At 45.9% G+C, this 19,333-nt stretch overlaps 7 protein-coding genes across 7 annotated transcripts; all 7 read left to right on the top strand.

Moving 5' to 3' along the window:
- Positions 1-319: 319 nt before the first annotated feature.
- Positions 320-1,823, top strand: BJ212DRAFT_1380589 (RTA-like protein). Its single transcript, XM_041336635.1, has 6 exons — positions 320-352; positions 410-548; positions 649-822; positions 886-1,052; positions 1,108-1,178; positions 1,236-1,823. Exons 1-6 carry the CDS (start codon positions 348-350, stop codon positions 1,370-1,372), a joined length of 693 nt encoding a protein of 230 aa, XP_041189052.1. The 5' UTR covers positions 320-347; the 3' UTR covers positions 1,373-1,823.
- Positions 1,824-4,310: 2,487 nt separating this feature from the next.
- On the top strand, positions 4,311-5,134 carry BJ212DRAFT_1484645 (uncharacterized protein; the record flags this gene model as incomplete). The annotated part of the gene is made up of 7 exons (XM_041340834.1): positions 4,311-4,328; positions 4,380-4,434; positions 4,492-4,581; positions 4,643-4,753; positions 4,811-4,857; positions 4,913-4,938; positions 4,996-5,134. 7 exons carry the CDS (start codon positions 4,311-4,313, stop codon positions 5,132-5,134), a joined length of 486 nt encoding a protein of 161 aa, XP_041189051.1.
- Positions 5,135-6,480: 1,346 nt separating this feature from the next.
- Positions 6,481-8,541, top strand: BJ212DRAFT_1528741 (uncharacterized protein; the record flags this gene model as incomplete). The annotated part of the gene is made up of 13 exons (XM_041341757.1): positions 6,481-6,522; positions 6,578-6,610; positions 6,670-6,766; positions 6,826-6,854; positions 6,923-6,944; positions 7,090-7,108; positions 7,132-7,165; positions 7,340-7,419; positions 7,516-7,592; positions 7,651-7,697; positions 7,753-7,778; positions 7,846-7,936; positions 8,206-8,541. Exons 1-13 carry the CDS (start codon positions 6,508-6,510, stop codon positions 8,539-8,541), a joined length of 906 nt encoding a protein of 301 aa, XP_041189050.1. The 5' UTR covers positions 6,481-6,507.
- Positions 8,542-9,868: 1,327 nt separating this feature from the next.
- On the top strand, positions 9,869-11,849 carry BJ212DRAFT_1484643 (uncharacterized protein; the record flags this gene model as incomplete). The annotated part of the gene is made up of 8 exons (XM_041340833.1): positions 9,869-10,421; positions 10,474-10,523; positions 10,583-10,909; positions 10,973-11,123; positions 11,159-11,269; positions 11,328-11,419; positions 11,477-11,491; positions 11,544-11,849. The coding sequence occupies 8 exons, from the start codon at positions 9,869-9,871 to the stop codon at positions 11,847-11,849; spliced, it is 1,605 nt and encodes a 534-aa protein (XP_041189049.1).
- Positions 11,850-13,757: 1,908 nt separating this feature from the next.
- BJ212DRAFT_618852 (uncharacterized protein) lies at positions 13,758-15,128 on the top strand. The gene is made up of 6 exons (XM_041343666.1): positions 13,758-13,993; positions 14,074-14,311; positions 14,373-14,382; positions 14,432-14,451; positions 14,502-14,534; positions 14,597-15,128. Exons 1-6 carry the CDS (start codon positions 13,977-13,979, stop codon positions 14,966-14,968), a joined length of 690 nt encoding a protein of 229 aa, XP_041189048.1. The 5' UTR covers positions 13,758-13,976; the 3' UTR covers positions 14,969-15,128.
- BJ212DRAFT_1484642 (uncharacterized protein) lies at positions 15,004-15,347 on the top strand (the record flags this gene model as incomplete). The annotated part of the gene is made up of 3 exons (XM_041340832.1): positions 15,004-15,069; positions 15,124-15,149; positions 15,209-15,347. 3 exons carry the CDS (start codon positions 15,004-15,006, stop codon positions 15,345-15,347), a joined length of 231 nt encoding a protein of 76 aa, XP_041189047.1.
- Positions 15,348-16,560: 1,213 nt separating this feature from the next.
- On the top strand, positions 16,561-18,335 carry BJ212DRAFT_1484641 (uncharacterized protein; the record flags this gene model as incomplete). Its single annotated transcript, XM_041340831.1, has 15 exons — positions 16,561-16,743; positions 16,805-16,814; positions 16,864-16,883; positions 16,934-16,966; positions 17,029-17,125; positions 17,184-17,212; positions 17,272-17,302; positions 17,363-17,395; positions 17,448-17,524; positions 17,577-17,631; positions 17,679-17,768; positions 17,830-17,940; positions 17,999-18,045; positions 18,104-18,129; positions 18,197-18,335. 15 exons carry the CDS (start codon positions 16,561-16,563, stop codon positions 18,333-18,335), a joined length of 981 nt encoding a protein of 326 aa, XP_041189046.1.
- Between the last annotated feature and the right edge of the window lie 998 nt (positions 18,336-19,333).

Genomic DNA, 19,333 nt, shown 5'->3' with positions numbered 1-19,333 from the left:
AACGAGTGTGTGGTCAATAGCTCCTGGCAATCGCGTTGGCCCGTACAACTATATCCTACAGAATGGATCTGTATCCTTGTGAGTTATGTTGTTTAGACGTCTCACATCCTTTTCAAGCTGTTCTCTTAGTTCCTCGTGTTGTACAGCATTTCAACTAGTATGAATTTTTACTATCGACAGTGCGCGATCATGACTTGACATCTTCAGTACTCCACTTGGGCCAGGCACTCAAGTTTAGACTATGGTGGATGATTCCAACAGCAACCTTGGCTGGTATCCTGGAAATAATCGGATGGAGTGCCAGGTTATGGTCGAGCAAAAGCCCAAGGCTTTTGACCCCTTATGAGATGCAGTCAGTGTTCATCCAGATATAATCATTCGCATGCCCACTCAAGCGTTTCCACTGCAGGCTTGTCGGCACTGTCGTAGCACCTACTCCGCTTGTTGCAGCCAACTTTATCATCCTTGGCAAGATAATCGGTCTGGCTGGACCCCAGTACAGCCGTTTGACCCCAAAGATATGTCAGTGTTGCCCTAATACTGCCGATGTCCAGTTACTAATCTAGTGCAGATACCATCATTTTTTGTTCTTTTGTTAGTATCATACATTCAAGGGGTATTCATTCTTCATATCTTTCTAACTCGTAGGATGTTGTCTGCTTGATCGTACAAGCTCTTGGAGGCGCATCCGCTGCGCGCGCTGTCAGCCAGGAGACAAGTGCTGCGACGGTATGTACATCATTCATCATTTCGTTTAACATTCACTTCATAGAGATAGGGCGCCAACATCATGCTAGGAGGAATTGCTGCCCAGCTCTGTGCGTTACAAGGGTCCTTTCAATTCTCTTGCTCACATTCTTACTTCGCTTCTAGTTGCTATAGTAGGTATACGTCACTTTGGCGTCCGAGTTTTTCTTGCGTTTGAAATACGATGCACCCGTCCGCCACGTTGAGCAACCTCGCGTATTGGAGAAAGGTCAAAGTGCCGTGAGTAAGAACTTGCGAATTATGATTTATGCCATGGCATTCTGCACCCTCTGCATCTTCATTCGGTTAGTGCACAAAACATCTTATCAGCAATCATTGATGTGCTTAATTCATCCTTAGTTCCATTTATCGTACTGTGGAACTCGCTGGTGGGTGGTTCGGGCCAGTGATCACGACTCAGCGCTACTTTGGTACGTCATCATCTATATTTGCCAGGAACACGTTTATAAATCCTCTACTATCGATAGATTGGCTCGATGGAGGCATGGTCACTCTCGCTATCTACACTCAAAATTTCTTTCACCCGGGTATCTGGCTGAACAAGGCTGACCCAACGGCTCAAGTTTCACAACAAGAAGTCGACGAAGAAGAAGCCGCGACTTAGATGTTAATGTTTACAGTGCACAGTATCGATTCTGCTCATCAGTTATCTATAAGCTTGTCGGAACTTTTCGGACGTTTACCCAGACATATATTGTCATATTATGTTATAGTGATGCCTGTTTTCGCACCATTTGTATGATGTGTTGAGGTCCTATACCAGTTTATACCCATTTTCTCACTCGCTATCTTACTAAACATTTCAGGAGTGGGAAATGCAGGTTGACATCTTTGAAATGTAGCCTGGGGTCTAGGGTATTCTGGGGAGGCTATATTTTCGGATATGAACCCGTGAGCAACTAAACGACGAGCACGACGACGAGTTTCAGTAGAAATTCGAGCAGATACGGATCCTTCATGTGCCAATCTTTAATCCATCAAATGCTTGGAGATTCTAACACCGTTGTGACTGCTGCGTGGCATAGCTTTGGGTTCAGTCCTTGTGAGCACTAGTATAAATCGAGCATTTTGTGTGGCTCGCCTCAGCTCTAGCCGGGCCCTTGGTCCTTCAAGTTGTTGGGGTCTTTGCTTAGTACTGGGGCAGGTCCGTGGCTTAGTCAGCCACTCAGAGGCCTTCGGGTTTTATCGTAGTGTCGTGGTCTCCACCACTTCTTGCCTGGCTCACGACATGCAGGCACATGGTCATAGATACAAAGCAATTGCATCAGTCTTGAAGGATCTACCTATCGTTTGAGAAAGAGTATCGCTCCGACTCGTCTAGGAAAGCCGACATCTTTACTGGAGCTTTCAACTTGAAAGCATCGTGGCCCAAACGAAGTATCCTCCTGGGTTTGCGGACAGGACACAGTCTCTTCACGTACGATGTTCGACTGGTGCGATGACAAAGGTTGTATGTTATCGTCTCGATGCAGATATCCTGGAGAAAATGTAACTTCAAGCGCGCTTCGTGAGGGATCGGTTCGATCATGACCAGTAAGTCTGCTTGCGACTACTTGGTGCGTACTATCTAATCTTGATATCGCAGAGCCGACTCTTCAAGTAATTGGTTTGTAGGTAAGGACGCCCCCGATCATGATAAGTATGTTCAGAATGTCACCCCACATGATCCACGATTACGTCTTCTAATGCGTTCTTGTGGCAGAGCCTCCTCCATCCGTGACATCCTCACCGGCCAGTCGACCTGATACACACTTACATCGAAAGACCGCAATGTGAATAAGATCATTCAACATGCTCTCATCGACACACCATTCGCCGGTTAATCAAGGCATCACTTGGATGAAGACCAGTTAGTGACTAATCACACCCACCGCTTTACAGATCCGTGGATCAATCCAGATCATGTAGACGAGGACAGTTTAGCTCCCTCCAGTTTGCCTTGTATCATCATCACGCCCGTATTATATAAAGTCTTCTTAAATTAGAAGAACTTCGCGTGCACACTGTCTAAAACGGCCAAGGCTGACCTACAGAAATCAAGCCTTCCTTCAAGCTCTGCGAAAGTAGGACATTCCGAGGTGGCTGCGTATTTCAAGGAGACTGATGGTGTCTGAAACATCAAGTGGATCAAGGATCAGTGCAATGAGCACTTATGTGAGTGTCTGAATTAACTTTGATGAGCAAATTATGTTAATCTCAAGATCTCACAGCTTGCGGAGCACTTGCAGGTCACGTTGGGGGATAATCTGTCAGTCACCTGATATAAACTAGGGGTTCGCCGTGCGTGTCAAGGCAGAACTGTTTAAGATCGCATGACTGCACAGGATGATGTTTGTGTCACTTGCTCCGCAAGGTGACATCATGCTGTGTAATCACGTGAGATAAAAGATTCATCGTAGAAAACAGGTAACCTAGATCTAACATCTAGAAACTCAAAACTGTAGCAATTACAGAAATCTAAAACACCGGTCAATTGCCTGCGTATCGGAGCAAGGTCAGAAGTTCGCAACGCGAGCCCCTAGTGCGTATTATTTGGGCATCGTGACATGCTGCGCCACTGCTGCGGTGCTCCCAAATTGTGAGCACGCATCAACCACACTTAGTAAAGCAGCCAGTAAAATGATCCGATCACGATATCCTTAGCGGCATAGCATCTCCAGCTCATATAAGAAGGTGAACGGATATGTACACAAAACCCAATTTTTTCCTCTCGAACAAATCCAGATGGAATATTCGGCGGACGATGTCACAGCAGCCAGACGTTTGCAGCTCTTAGCGGTGCGTCGCTTTTTGGACACAACAGCAAGATGATAACAGATATGTTACGGGTGGAAACTAGTACTTGTACGGTGCGTGCTGTCTGAACTGCATCTTCTTCGTTCTGACTCGAAAGCTCAGCGTCGATGACGACGTTCTGGGTATGTTTATTTCGATCCATGTTCAGTCTGCCGTTAAACTTGTTTATCTAGATCTATGACTATATTTGTTCCCTTCACGAAGAGGTAAGTAGTGTACTTGTTCCGTGATATATCTAGACTGTGATATTGATAATATGCTGTTCAAGTGGACATTCCTACTTTGGTCGCGCTGGATCAAAGTAAAAGCCCTTTATGTCATTACACGATATGTCCCTTTTTAATTCCCATCATGAACCTATATCGTGCGTTCTTCCTAGTATATATTCCCCCAACTTAATGAATTGGTATACTGTGCTTCAGTTGCCGTGGCCTCGAACGAAAATAACAATGTATGTAAACATGGACATCTATCCACCAACAAATGATGCTAATTGTGTTACTTCGCCAGAAATGCCAAATATTGATCGATCTTATCTCATGTACGTGCCCGGTACATATTGCATGCACGTTCTCACCGAGTGCTACTATTTCCTCTTACAGCCTTGAGTTTGATTTCATTCATTTGCTCTGAATGTATCTCTCCTTCCTCCGAGACATACACGTGTTTCTTATCTGATTTATCCAGGCTTTTTTGTCCTCAGAACGTATACGCTTTGGAACAAAAATAGAATTATACTTGCAGTCATGTTGTCCGCCATTTTCGTGAGCCCCACGCCCTCACTACGCCCAAGTTCAATGTTGATAATCAGTCAGGCTGTCACTGTATCATGCACCATCATTAGTTTTACTCCTATTATGATTTCTTCTTGTGTGTGCTCTCACCTTCACTCACTATTTTTGGCACATATTCACTCCGCTTTCACAGCTACGGCTATCGTGATACCAGGCTGTCCCCAGAGCTTGGGCAGTTTCTCATTCTTCATGCCGTTTGTCCTCTTGTTTGTGTTCCAACTTGGTATGCAGTCAGAAACTGGGAGTGTACATTGCAGATACGTGCTGATTGACGCTATCCCCAGTACTGATATCCCTCACACTCGTGCGTGTCATACAGAGTTGGCAGTTGGTCAAGGGCCCTCTGTACGCCATCTTAGTGAAGCATAACATATTCTACTATGCATGCGGTCTGCGTGAGTGAGACTTACATATTTTTCCTTGCTTATTGGTGATGATTAACTTTTCGAAAGTTCTCTCGGCTATCAATGTCCTTGTGCCGCTGCTGCCGCTTTCTGATGTGCGTAAACAATGCTCTTCAATATGATGGGTCTATTGATGTTGTGCACACCCAGTCCCTAACTGACCTCGTCCCTGAAGAGTATGCACCTCCAACATCTGTTGCGAATGCCTACTAACAACAAGCACGCGTATACAGTTTTGAGGTCTTTATCCTTGCGATTCTCGCTACGCGCATGCACCTCCATCTCTGGCATATAGATCAGCACGTGGATGATTCTGACACCGTCGTGTGGATATCTATGTCGGACATGTCACCTGCAGACCGTGCGGTGTAACATCTTATCGCATGGCTTATTCGGCATCATTTGTGAAGTGAGACTTGAACTACGACTTCAAGCACACTTCTTCTCTGTTTCATGATTTTTATCGCGAGTAATACACGCTGCTTGCCACTACATGGTTATGATGCGCACCATCCAATCCTTGGAGAAGTTATTACAAGATCAAGCTACCCACGCCCAGTGGTAATATGTTCGGCGAACTCCGATTATCCAAATCTTCGTTCCTGTAGCAATCCTGTGTACAGTGGTCAACCTGTAATATACTGACCGTCAAATTTTCACGTGAAGTCAGCAGTTTATACAGTGCTAGTGTGGTGCGCACGGGGTTTAACCCCAGCCCGCAGCCATTTCTAACAATTTTGATACCAGAGTCGACTCTTCAGGTAATTGGTTTGTAGATATTCGAGATCAACGAGGAGACCCCCGATCAGTGAGTCACTTCAGAATTCCACTTAACACGATCCACAATTACGTCTTCCAATGCTCTCTTGTAGCAGAGCCTTCTCCATTCCTGATCTCACCGGCCAGTCGACGTGATGCGCACCTGCAGCGAAGTGTGAAGAAGATCAATCAATATGCTCTCATCGACACAGCATTCGCCAGATAATCAAGGCATCAGACCAGTCATTGACCGACCGCATCCAGCCCTTTACAGAGCCATGTATCAATCCCGATCAAATGTAGACGAGAACGGTTAGCTTCCCCCAGTCTGCTTTACGTATACCATCATCACACCCGTATTGAAGTCATTTCAACTTAGAAGAATTCGTGTGTGTTTGAAACAGCCAAGGTTGATCTGCAGAGGTTAAGCCTTCCTTCAAGTTGTGGAAAAGCAGGTCTCTCCGAGGCGGCTGCGTATTTTGAGGATTAGCACAATGAGCACGTGTATCCGAATCAACTTTGATGATCACATTAAGTCAATGATGTGTATTATTGGGTACGTGTTAGCCTATCTCAATAGCTAAGGTCTTATTGCTATGCATGTTAGTATCTTTTACTAGGTTGCGCACAGGATCGAGCATGTGACCGCATCAACTGTAAATTGGCTGGTGAAAATGATCCATCACGATATCCTCACCGGCATAACGTCCCCAGTATTCGATCCCGATGGGTTCCCAGCTCATTTAAGAGCTTAAGGTGAACGGATGTGTACGCGAAACCTAATCGTCACCTCCTGAACGAATTCAGATAGAATATTCGGCGGACGATGTCACAGCGGCCAGAAATCTACAGCTCTTGGTAGTGCGTCGCTTTCTTGACATGACAGCAAGATGATAACAGATATGTTATGTGTGACCATTAGTACCTATACTGTGCGTGATGTCCGAACTGTATCTTCCTCGTTCTAACTCGACAGCTTAGCGTCGATGACGACATTCTGGGTAGGTTTGTCCCTATCTATTTCTGTCCGCCATCTGATCAAACTTGTTTATCCAGATCTATGACTATATTTGTTCACTTCACGAAGAGGTAAGTAGTGTACTTGTTCCGCAATATGCCTCGGCTCTGATCTCAATGTGCTATTGAAGTGGACATTCCTACTGCGGTCGCGCTGGACCGAAGTAAAAACCCTATATATCACTGCACGATATATCCCCTTTTTAATCACCACCATGAACCTATATCGTGCGTTTATCCCATTATATATTTTCCCCAACTTAATGAATTGGCATACTGCGCTTCAGTGATCCTGGCCCCGAACGAGAATACCAATGTATGTGAACATGGGCGTCCATCCAATCACGAATGACGCTAACTGCATGACTTCGCCAGAAATGCTAGATATCGATTAATCTTATCACATGTACGTGCCAGGTACATATTGCATACACGTTCTTACTGAGCGCTGCTATTCCTCTTACAGCCTTGAGTCTGATTTCACTCACTTGCTCTGAATGTATCTCTCCTTCCTCCGAGACATACATGTGTTTCTGATCTGATGCATCCAGGCTTTTTTGTCCTCAGAACGTATGCGCTCTGGAAAAAAATAGGATTCTACTTGTAGTCATGCTGTTCACCCTTTTTGTGAGCCACACACTCTCACCACACCCAAGTTCAATGTTGATAAACCAGTCAGGCTATCACCGTATCATCCTTCATCATTGGGTTTACTGCTACTGTCACTTCTTATTGTTTGTGCTCTCACCTATACTCTCAACTATTTACACATATTGACTCCAGTTTCACAGCTACGGTTAGCACGATCCCGGGCTGTCAGCGGAGCTCAGGCAGTTTCGCATTCTTTATGCCGTTTACTCTCTTGCTTGTGTTCCAACTGGGTATGCAGCGGTACATTGGGAATGTACATTGCAGACACATGCTGACTGACACTATCCCCAGTACTGATATCCCTCACACTCGTGCGTGTCATACAGAGTTGGCAGGTCGGCCAAGGGCCCTCTGTATGCCATCTTAGTGAAGCATAACATATTCTACTATGCATGTGGTCTGCGTGAGTCAGAACTTACATATGTTTCCGTGTTTATTGGTGATGATTAATTTTTCGAAAGTTCTCTCGGTCGTGAACGTCATTGTGCCAGTGCTGCCGCTTTCTGATGTGCGTAAATAACACCCTTTGTCATGGTCGAACCATTGATGTTGTGCACACGCAGTCCCTATCCTACTTCCTCCCTGAAGGGTATGCATCTTCAACTTCTATTGCGAATTCCTACTGACAACAACCCTCAAACATATTACATATACAGTTTTGAGGTCTTTATCCTTGCGATCCTTGCTACGCGCATGCACCTGCATCTCTGGCATATGGACCAGCAAGTGCACGGCTCTGACATCGCCGTATGTATATCTATGTCGGACATGTCACCTGCAGACCGTACGGTGTAGCGTCTTATTGTGTAGCTTATTTGGCGTCATTTGAAGTATAAATCAGGGCATTTCGTGCGGTTCGCCTCAGCTCTGCCTGGGTCCTTGGTCCTTCAAGTTATTGGTGTCTTTGCTTAGTACTGGAGTAGGGGACCCCTAGGGTGTTATAGCACCGTAGCTTAGTCAGCTACCCAGAGTCCTTCAGGTTTTGTCGTAGCATAGTGCTCTCCGCCGCTATGTAGTGTATTGAAGGATATACCCATCGTTTGAGAAAGAGTATCGCTCCGACTCGTCTAGGAAAGCCGACATTCTTACTCGAGCTTTCAAAGCACATGTTGTGGCCCAGACAAAGCATCTTCTCGCATTTTCGGATGAGATGCAATCTCTTCAAGTACAATGTCCGACCGGTGCGACGACGACTCGGAAGGTTGTATGTTATCATCCCAACGCCTAAGTATGCAGATATCGCGCCTACTGAGGCATCGGTTCGATCAGGACTAGAGACTCTGCTTGCCACTACTTGGTGTGTACCATTCTCTGATATCGCAGAGCCGACTCTACAAGTAAACGGGTTGTAGATATTCAGGATCAGCCAGGAAACCCCAGATCTCAATACGTTTGGAATTCCACCTCACATGATTCACAATTAATACGTCTTCCAATTCGCTCTTGTAGCAGAGCCTCATTCATCTCTGATTCTCTCACTGGCCAGTCGACCTGATACACGCCTGCACCGAAAGACCGCGATGTGAAGAAGATCATTCAATGTGATCTCACGATTCCGAAATGCATGACCTACCAGACAGTTTTTCTTACAGGCATTATACTTTACGTCCAATGTATAAGCATTTGCTAGGTAATCAAGGCATCAGTTCTGATGAAGACCAGTTAGTGACCCATCACATACACCGCTTTACAGATCCTGTGTATCAATCTAGACCGATCGGTTTCACATAGACGAGGACAATTTAGCTCCCTCCACTTTGCTTTATATCATCATCACGCCCGTATTATATAAAGTCTTCTCAAATTGGAAGAACTTCGCGTGCACACTGTCTAGAACGGCCAGGGCTGACCTACAGAAATCAAGCCTTCCTTCAAGTTCTGCAAAAGTAGGACACTCCGAGGTGGCTGCGTATATCAGGGACTGATGGTGTCTGAAACATCAAGTGGATCAAGGATCAGTGCAATGAGCACTTATGTGAGTGTCCGAATCAACTTTGATGAGCAAATTAAATCTAATGATGTGCATTACAGTTGTTATGTAAGTGTGTGGCTGAGTGTTCGAAGGTGAATCACTATACAGTACCAGGAAAGATAAGAACAAGATAGGCAACGATACTGTCGAATTCTAATATCGAGAAGGACCCGAATATTTAATAACAGGGTGTCATGGACTCGTTCTACCTTGCTTCGTTCGTTCACTTTCGTCGCAGATACATCAGTGCCACCTCTTCCCTTCGACAGCTAGTCATTTTCATGAGACCTCAATTCTGAATAGCGACGATTCCATAATGCAGCCGCCAGGGACTTGGTTTGGTATGTTAACTATCGCTACTGCATGCCAGTACATACTACATTTCACTGCCCCAGCGTCCTGGGTGACTCGCTCGAAGAATCCCTCAGAAAACGAAAGTGGATCATTTTCTGCATGCACATGTTACGTGTTGCATGGCGTGTTGGTCATGATACATATCATGCTCACCGTGTCTTATATATATCGCTGGGAACACCATGTGACTCTCCCATTCACGCCCACGAACACTGATTTTTGGCCGGTGGTGCTGAGTGCTTCACTACAAGCATTTTACACGGTATGTCCACTATTCCCTTGCTAATACACCAATAACGGGCTTCGTCTAGCTCTACACAGCTGTCCTGGTCTTCCTTACCCAGCGGGTTGCGATGTCAAGGGTGCTCGTATGCTATCTAAAATTAACTACCATACACGACATCTCCAGCGCATGGGCAGGCCTTGGTTCCGCACTCAGTAGTGTCTGGAAACAAACTGGTGTCCCTGCATCGTTGTGGGCAACCACTGCTGTGACAACCTACCTTTTATGCATTTCTGTGCTGCACATCACCTCTTCCACTCTCCTACAATTTCAAACATTCAATTCTTCTATGATGACTAATGTTTCAACGACACTAGGATGGGTAGATATATCAGGCCAAGACAACCCCGCGAGCCAGTATTGGGTCGAGAACTGGGGAGCTATCACTGCATCTTTACCGGCTATCAGTCAATTTCCTGGGCTTGTCTCTGCAGGGATATCCAATAATACAGTCTATGACACCCTGCAAACGAGCTCTGTAGTCGGACATGCAACGGTGAATGTAACGACGATAACCTCGAGTTGCGGACTACTTCCAAATGTCACATACTCTCGGAATGACAGCACAGCAACCGCTCCGTATGGCAATGGAAATGCTGTCCTCATGGCTGCATCTCCTCCCTGTACGTCAACATGGTGTGAAATGTTATTCCATCATATTAAAAATACATACAGGGGCAGACCAGATACAAGTACTTCGGTCCACTGGTGCTGTAGCTGGCGGGGTTCGTGCCAAGGTTTTCAGTGCTCACTCTGAAGCTAATTGACAGCTGTCCCACATTAGGGAGATTTCGCACAGGCCACTGTCTTGCTAATGGTCTCTACCTTGTTAGAGATCGAGCCTTCGGTACAAAAAGAGGTTGCGGTGCCGATGGTTTGGGAATCTCTATGTGTGTTTGCCTTTTCGAATGTAACCACTATAACAAACCTTTCTGCAGTTGCGAACCAATCCATTGAAGTCTATTTTATGCAATGCTCACTTACGACCAACACTACCAAAGGGGTGATCAACATGCAAACCAACACTCTAGAGAATCCCATGCCCGTCCCGCAGCCATCCACGCAATGGGAGGAAATGCTTCAGTGGACATCTACCACTTGGTCAGCAGCTGTACGTTAAACACCACCTGTTTCTAGCGGTTATCAAAGTTCAACGATCTGTTGTCTACCCTAGGTTGGTCAAATTTTGACTGATTCAGGCAGTAGCGGGTATCAATTTACAGATCTGTCTGGATATACCAGCGAACCCTCGATTGTGGATGAGTTCAGACCTTACCTTCACTGTCGTGCTACTACAGTGCCTTACATACGGTCTTTTATTCTAGGTATATAATGTCATTGGTAGGATTGAATCTCTCAGCTCAATATCTCCAATGGACCACCGACGAACCTCCCATTTCTAATTTCACCCTGAGCCCGGATAAACTAGAAGCTGCTATTGCACGAACAGTTGCGCAACTCACTTGGATGGGTAAGGGGTCATACTAGTATGCATGGCTCTGTCGTGACTTACTGTGTCACCAACTCAGCGGGGCGAATGGGACTCGCATCCAATATAGGAATTCAACCTGGAAAGGGGATGGCCCTTGCCGACGAGCAGGTGATTACCCTACGCCTGAATGTCAGTAATAACTGCATAGAACATTTTTCCATTTGACTGATGCCATACATGTTGTAGATCATCCTTCTTCCTGTAAGTTCAGGACACTATCTATGCAATGATAGCTTGTCGAAGTTGATTCTAGTTGCTGTTTGCGACCTCTGCATCGGTGATCATGCTGGGATTGGCTCTACACACGACAAGAGAATTTCATCCATCCCGCAACAGTCATGCTCCCATCTCAAATATAGGCGCACTGCAACTCTTGTGGTTGGGTTATCATTCACCATCTGTTCACGAAGCTTTGCAAAATGTGGAGCATCCAACAGAGGCCAACTTACGTCGGGCAGGCATGATAAAAATTTGTTTTGCGAGCACCACATCTGACGAAGAGCTGTCAATGAGGAGTTTAATTGATGGTCAAGCCGTTGATCATGACGACGCGATCTGAGATTGGGTTTGAGGTCATTGGACACGATGAAGACTGTAACATTTTGGTGTTGGCTGTGTAACACTTGTCAGATGCCTTTGTCGAATATTGTGCATGGCAACTCCAATATTCTCGTTGGCACGTATTTAGTTGTCTCATTCTCTAGTTTCCCTTCCTACGAGGAAGCCCTTTGGCGAAATCCTCGCTGTTTGACATCATTTGCAACACTTGTGTATATTTATTGATAGTGTACATTGCTTGTTTGATACCTTTGTGGAAGATGAATTTCCCTCACATAACTGCCCGTGTAGTTTGTATGCATATACAATTGCTAAGATCCTGGTGCTTCTCGTCGTCGTCGTCGCCCACGCCGCCCTCGATCGGCCCGCTCACGAGTTCATATCTCAGTGCGTCTTACTCCCATGACAAAAATGGATTCCTAGGAGGGAGTTATGCGAGCACGTCCCAAATTCCAAATCCAATTAGTCCCAACTCGTAGATCAAGTTCCACTCCACAAACGACGCCGAACAAGCTACGTGCTAGGGCGTCACGCCGTACGGTCTACAGGTAGTATGTTGGACACCGAAATGCACATGAGGGCCTGAAATAGTGACCATCGCTGATGAGCACAGAAACACATGTAAGGCCTGACTCACACGTGCATAGTAGAATACATTATGCTTCACGAGCATGGCGTGCAGAGGGCCCTTGGCCGACCGTTAGCTCCGTATAACGTGTATGATTGTGAGCAGACTGGTCCTGGAGAGAGCGTCAGTCGGGGTGAGTCTGCAATGCATGCTCCAAGTTCCCGACTACATATTCAGTTGAAACACAAACACAAGAATAAAAGGTAAGAAGAATCGGACAAGTTATGGGCTCCGGAAGCAGCCTGGGATGCCTGGGATCGTGCTAGTTATGACTGCGAAAGTGGAGTGAATATAGTGAGTAATATAATGGCAAGAGAAAGTGAGAGCACAAACCAACAGAGCAGTGACAAGCAAAATGCCGATGGATGATATATGGTTGCCTGACCGTGCCTGGCTCATGACACACAGGCACACAGTCGCAAATACACCTTTCCAATACCACTACATGGTGCGTCCAAGCAATTGCACTAGTCTTGCGCGATATACCCCGGGTCATGGGCGGGCGGGCGGGCAGCGCTGCCATTGTTTGAGAAAGAGTATCGGTCCGACTCGTCTAAGGAAAGTCGTCATATTTACTGGAGCTTTCAACTTGAAAGCATTGTGGCCCAGACAAAGCATCCTCCTGCGTTTCTGGACAGGACACAGTCTCTTCACGTACGATGTTCGATTGGTGCGACGACAAAAGCTTCAAGCGCGCTTCGTGAGAGATCGGTTTGATCATGACTAATGGATGACTAGTCTGCTTGCCACTACTTGGTGTATACCATCCAATCTTGATATCGCAGAGCCGACCCGTCAAGTAAGTGGTTTGTAGATACTCAGGATCAGCAAGGAAACCCTTGACCACAATACGTACGTTTGGAATTCCACCTCACATGATCCACAATTACGTCTTCCAATGCGCTCTTGTAGCAGAGCCTCCTCCATCCCTGGTATCCTCACCGGCCAGTCGACCTGATACATGCCTGCATCGAAAGACCGCAATGCGAAGAAGATCATTCAACATGCTCTTACCGACACAGCATTTGCCGGGTAATCAAAGCGTCAGTTAGTTGAAGACTAATTAGTGACCGATCACATCCACCCCTTCACAGATTCAATTGGTTTCATGTAGACAAGAACAGGTTAGCATCTTCCAGTCTGCTTTACATATATCGTCATCACAAACACCCCTCTACAGATTTTTGTATCAATTCTATCGATCTACTTCATGTAGACGAGAACGAATTAGCTTCTCCCAGTCTGCTTTACATATATCATCATCATACCCGTGTCAAACTAATCTCAACTTAGAGTCTTAGAAGAAGCGTGTGTCTGGAACGCTGGGGGCTGATTAACAGGGGTAAAGCCTTCCTTCAAGTTGTAGGAACATGGGTCCCTCCAAGGTGGCTGCGTGTTTCAAGGATTGATGGTGTCGCAAACTTGAAGTGGATTGGATCGAAGATCAGACAATGAGCATATGCGAGTGTCTGAATCAACTTTGATAACAAGTTAAATCTAATGATGTGTGTCGTTGGGTGCGTGTTACATCTGAATAGAGGTCTTATTGTTATGTTATCACTGAACATTTCTGGTATCAACTGTAACTTTTATTAAGTTTCGCCCAGCCCGGTGCAGGATGTGACCACGTCAACTGTAAATCAGCCAGTGAAACGATCCATCACGATATCCTCACCAGCATAGCATCCCAAGTATCCGGTCTTGATGGATTCCCAGCTTATTTAAAGAAGGTGAACGGATGTATACACGAAACCCAATTGTTTCCTCTCAAACAAATCCAGATGGAATATTCGGCGGGCAATGCCACAGCGGCCAGAAGTCTGCAACTCTTCGTGGTGCGTCGCATTCTTGACACGATAGCAAGATGATAATAGATGTATCTCGTGTGTCAACTAGTACTTATACAGTGTGTAATGTCTGGATTGCACCTTCCTCGTTCTAACTTAGCAGCTCAGCGTCGATGGCAACATTCTGGGTGTGTTTATCACGATCTGTTTCCGTCCATCGCTAAACTTGTTTATCCAGACCTATGACTATATTTGTTCACTTCATGAAGAGGTAAGGAGTGTACTTGTTCCGCGACGTGACTCGGCTCTGATATTAATAATGCGCTGTTCAAGTGGACATTCCTGCTTCGGTCGCACTGGACCAAAGTAAAAGCCCTTTATATCATTGCGCGATATGTCCCCTTTGTAATCACCACCATGAACCTATATCGTGCGTCAGCTACGGTTCACGCAATCCCAGGCTGTCACCGGAGCTCGGGCAGTTTCTCATTCTTCATACCATTCACTCTCTTGTTTGTGTTCCAACTGGGTATGCAGCCGGAAATTGGGAGTGTACATTGCATACACGCGCCGACTAACGCTATCCCTAGTACTGGTGTCCCTCTCACTCGTGCGTGTCATACAGAGTTAGTGGTTGGCCAAGGGCCCTATGTACGCCATCCTAGTGAAGCACAACATATTCTACTATGCATGTGGTCTGTGTGAGTCAGAACTTATATATATTTCTGTGCTTATTGGTGATGATTAACTTTTTGGAAGTTCTCTCAACCGTGAACGTCCTTGTGCCCTTGCTGCTGCTTTCTGATGTGCGTAAACAATACCCTTCGACATTATGGAACCATTGATATTGCGCACACCAGTTCCTATCCTATTTCCTTCCCGAAGGGTATGCACCTCCGACTTTTGTTACGAATTCCTACTGACAACACTCCTAAACACACATAGTTTGGAGGTCTTTATCCTTGCGATCCTCGCTACACGCATGCACCTCCATCTCTGGCATATGGATCAGCACGTGGACGGCTCTGACATTGTTGTGTGGGTATCCATGTCGCACACATCACCTGCGGACCGTACGGTGTAATGTCTTATCGCGTGGCTAATTCGGCGTCATTTGTGAAGTGGGACTTGAACTACGACTTCAAGCACACTTCTTCTCTTTTTGATGACTTTGATCACAAGCAATACATGACCCATGTCGCTGCTTGCCAGTACATGATCATGATGCACACCATCCAATCTTGGTACTTATCGTGGAGAAGTAAACAGGTTGTCACAAGATCAATTTACTCACGCCTAGCGGTAATATGTTCGGCGAACTCCGACTATCCAAATCTTCGTTCCTCTAGCAATCCTGTCTACAATGGTTAACCTGTAATATACCGTCAAATCTTCACGCGAAGTCAACAGTTTATACAGTGCTAGTGTGGTGCGCACAGGGGTTTGTCCCCAGCCTGCAGCCATCCCTAACAATTTTGATATCAGAATCGACTCTCCAAGTAAATGGTTTGTAGATATTCGAGATCAACGAGGAGACCCCCGATCAGTGAGTCACAATTCGTTCGGAATTCCACTTCACATGATCCACAATTACGTCTTCCAATGCTCTCTTGCAGCAGAGCCTCCTTCGTTGCTGATCTCACCAGCCAGTCGACCTGATACACATTTACAGCGAAATACGAAGAAGATCAACCAACATGCTCTCACAGACACAGTAATCAAGGCATCAGACCAGTTACTGACCGATCAAATGTAGAGAACAGTTAGCTTCCTCCAGCCTGCTTGACGTATATTATTATCACACCTGTATTAAAGACATCAACTGAGAAGATGCGTGTGAGCCAAGGCTGATCTACAGAGGTTAAGCCTTCCTTTAAGCTGTGGAAAAGCAGGTCCCTCCGAGGTGGCTGCGTGTTTCAGGTATCAGTACAATGAGCGCGTGTGTTCGAATCAACTTTGATGATCAAATGAAATCAATGATGTGTATTATTTGGTACATGTTGGCATCTCAATAGCTAAGGTCTTGTTGCTATGTTAGTACAAGCTGTAGAAACGTACGTCCCTCCGAGGAGGCTGCGTGTTTCAAGGACTGATGGCGTCGCAAACTTCAAGTGGACCAAAGATCAGACAATGAGCATATGTAAGTGTCTGGTTACACTAGTGCTGAATGGACTCAGAGGTCTTATTATATTATCACTGGAACTATAGAACGTTTCTGGTACCAACTACAACTTTCATTAAATTTTGCCCAGCCTAGTGCAGGATGTAACCACGCCAACTGTAAATCGGCCAGTGAAATGATCCATCACGATATCTTCGCCGGCATAGCGTCCCCAGTATCCGGTCTTGATGGGCTCCCAGCTCATTTAAAGAAGGTGAACGGACGTGTATATGAAACCCAATTGTTTCCTCTCAAACGAATCCAGATGGAGTATTCAACGGACGATGTCACAGCGACCAGAACTCTGCAGCTCTTGGCGGTGCGTCGTTTTCTTGACACGACAGCAAGATGATAACAGATACGTCACATGTGGCCATTAGTACCTATACAGTGCGTGATATCCGGGCTGCATCTTCCTCATTCTAACTCGACAGCTCAGCGTCGATGGCGACATTCTGGGTAGGTTTACCCCGATCTATTTCTGCCCGCCATCAAACTTGTTTATCCAGACTTATGACTATATTTGTTCCCTTCACGAAGAGGTAAGTAGTGTACTTGTTCCGCAATGTGCCTCGGCTCTGATCTTAATAATGTGCTGTTCAAGTGGACATTCCTACTTCGGTCGCGCTGGACCAAAGTAAAAGCCCTGTATATCACTGCACGGTATGTCCCCTTTTTAATCACCACCATGAACTTATATTGTACGTTTATCCCAGTATATATTTCCCCAACTTAATGAATTGACATACTGTGTTTCAGTGATCCTGGCCCCGAACGAGAATACCAATGTATGTGAACATAGACGTCCGTCCACCGACGAATGAAGCTAACTGTATGACTTCGCCAGAATTGCCAGATACCGATCAATCTTATCACATGTACGTGCCCGGTACATATTGCATGCACGTTCTTACTGAGCGCTGCTATTCCTCTTACAGCCTTGAGTCTGATTTCACTCACTTGCTCTGAATGTATCTCTCCTTCCTCCGAGACATACATGTGTTTCTGATCTGATGCATCCAGGCCTTTTTGTCCTTAGAACGTATACGCTCTGGAACAAAAATAGAATTCTACTCGTAGCCATGCTGTTCACCCTTTTTGTGAGCCACACGCCCTCACCGCACCCAAGTTCAATATTGATAGATCAATCAGGCTATCACCGTACCATCCTTCATTATTGGGTTTACTGCTACTGCGACCTCTTCTTGTTTGTGCTCTCACTACTATTTGCACATATTGATTCCAGTTTCACAGCTACAGCTAGTGCGATCCCAAGCTGCGACCGGAGCTCGGGCAGTTTCTCATTCCTCATACCGTTTATTCTCTTGCTTGTATTCCAACTGGGTATGCAGCCGTATATTGACAGTGTACATTGCAGATACACACCGACTGACGCTATCCCCAGTACTGATATCCCTCACACTCGTGCGTGTTATGCAGCGTTGGCGGTCGGCCAAGGGCCCTCTGTATGCCATCCTAGTGAAGCATAACATATTCTACTATGCATGTGGTCTGCGTAAGTCAGAACTCACATGTATTTCTGTGCTTATTGGTGATGATTAACCTTTCGAAAGTTCTCTCGGTCGCGAACGTCGTTATGCCAGTGTTGCCGCTTTCTGATGTGCGTAAACAGTACGGGCCTTCGACATGATGGAACCATTGATGTTGCACACACCCAGTCCATATCCTACTTCCTCCCTAAAGGGTATGCATCTCCAACTTCTATTGCGAATTCCTACTTACAGCAACCCTCAAACATATTACATATATAGTTTTGAGGTCTTTATCCTTGCGATTCTCGCTACGCGCATGCACCTCCATCTCTGGAATATGGGCCAGCACGTGCGCGACTCTGACATCGCCGTGTGTATATCTATGTCGGACATGTCACCTGCAGACTGTACGGTGTAACATCTTATCGTGTGGCTTATTTGGTGTCGTTTGTGCAGTGGGACTTAGACTACGACTTCAAACACACTTCTGCTCTGTTTCATGATTTTGATCGCGAGTAATACATAACTCATAGCGCTGCTTGTCACTACATGATGATGCGCGCCATCCAATCTTGGTACTTATCGTGGAGAAGTAAACAGGTTGTTACAAGATCAGTTTGCTCACGCCCGGCGGTAATATATTCGGCAAACTCTGACGTCGACTGACCACAGGCTGTAGCAATCCTGTGCACAATAGTCAACCCGTATCATTTACACCGTTTTACGCGAAGTCAACGGTTTATACACTAGTGTGGTGCGCACCGGTGTTTAATCCAAGCCTGCGGCCATCATACTGACTGAAGTCGCCCAGCGTATGCTATAACTTACGAACCCTCCGAGTCAAGGCCTCAAATTTACAGAGCAACGATAACTTTCTGAGTGTCACCAGGGTGTCAACTTTCAAGCATACTGCGTGCCTCGTGGGGGTTATTACGGTGTAGGCGGTGACTAACATAACCTGACGACGGCTTCGCTGATCCGACCCCCCAAACTGAAAACCGGTGTTGCTCTCCCATCAATACGCACTTCACTGCATACACAATACTGACAACCATCACTATCCACCAATATTGTACTGAGACTGAAGAAACACTCCACTGTTTCCCCCAGAAAGCATGCACTGATTATGCTCGAATAACAATTGTCGTTCGTTCGCTCATCCGCCGCCGGTCACAGCATAAACTTAACACATTTATCAATACACCCCTACCAGATCGTAACGGCACAGGCGCCAGCCCCCGACTCACTTATTCTTGGTATGTTTGAATTAAACGCAAACTAGTCTCCTTGTTTCATTTTGCGTTGGCAAACGATCCTAGGTGATTCTACTGTCAGTGCATGATGTTCTTCGACTCTGGCACTACAGATGTCCATGTTAACCAGTCTTAGTCAAGTGGTAGGAGATTAGGACAGCAA

This window comes from Suillus subaureus (genome assembly GCF_016647635.1).
Source record: "Suillus subaureus strain MN1 chromosome Unknown BJ212scaffold_35, whole genome shotgun sequence".
Classification (NCBI taxonomy): domain Eukaryota; kingdom Fungi; phylum Basidiomycota; class Agaricomycetes; order Boletales; family Suillaceae; genus Suillus; species Suillus subaureus.
This window is presented reverse-complemented; position numbering and strand designations above follow the sequence as displayed.

What these genes read in the sequence shown, in the direction of transcription:
- BJ212DRAFT_1380589 (XM_041336635.1), top strand. An exon ending in ACCCTCTGCATCTTCATTCG is followed by an intron (nt 1,053 to 1,107) that starts GTTAGTGCACAA and finishes ATTCATCCTTAG; the next exon opens with TTCCATTTATCGTACTGTGG. An exon ending in CACGACTCAGCGCTACTTTG is followed by an intron (nt 1,179 to 1,235) that starts GTACGTCATCAT and finishes TACTATCGATAG; the next exon opens with ATTGGCTCGATGGAGGCATG.
- BJ212DRAFT_618852 (XM_041343666.1), top strand. An exon ending in CGTCGATGGCAACATTCTGG is followed by an intron (nt 14,452 to 14,501) that starts GTGTGTTTATCA and finishes TTGTTTATCCAG; the next exon opens with ACCTATGACTATATTTGTTC. An exon ending in TTTGTTCACTTCATGAAGAG is followed by an intron (nt 14,535 to 14,596) that starts GTAAGGAGTGTA and finishes GCGCTGTTCAAG; the next exon opens with TGGACATTCCTGCTTCGGTC.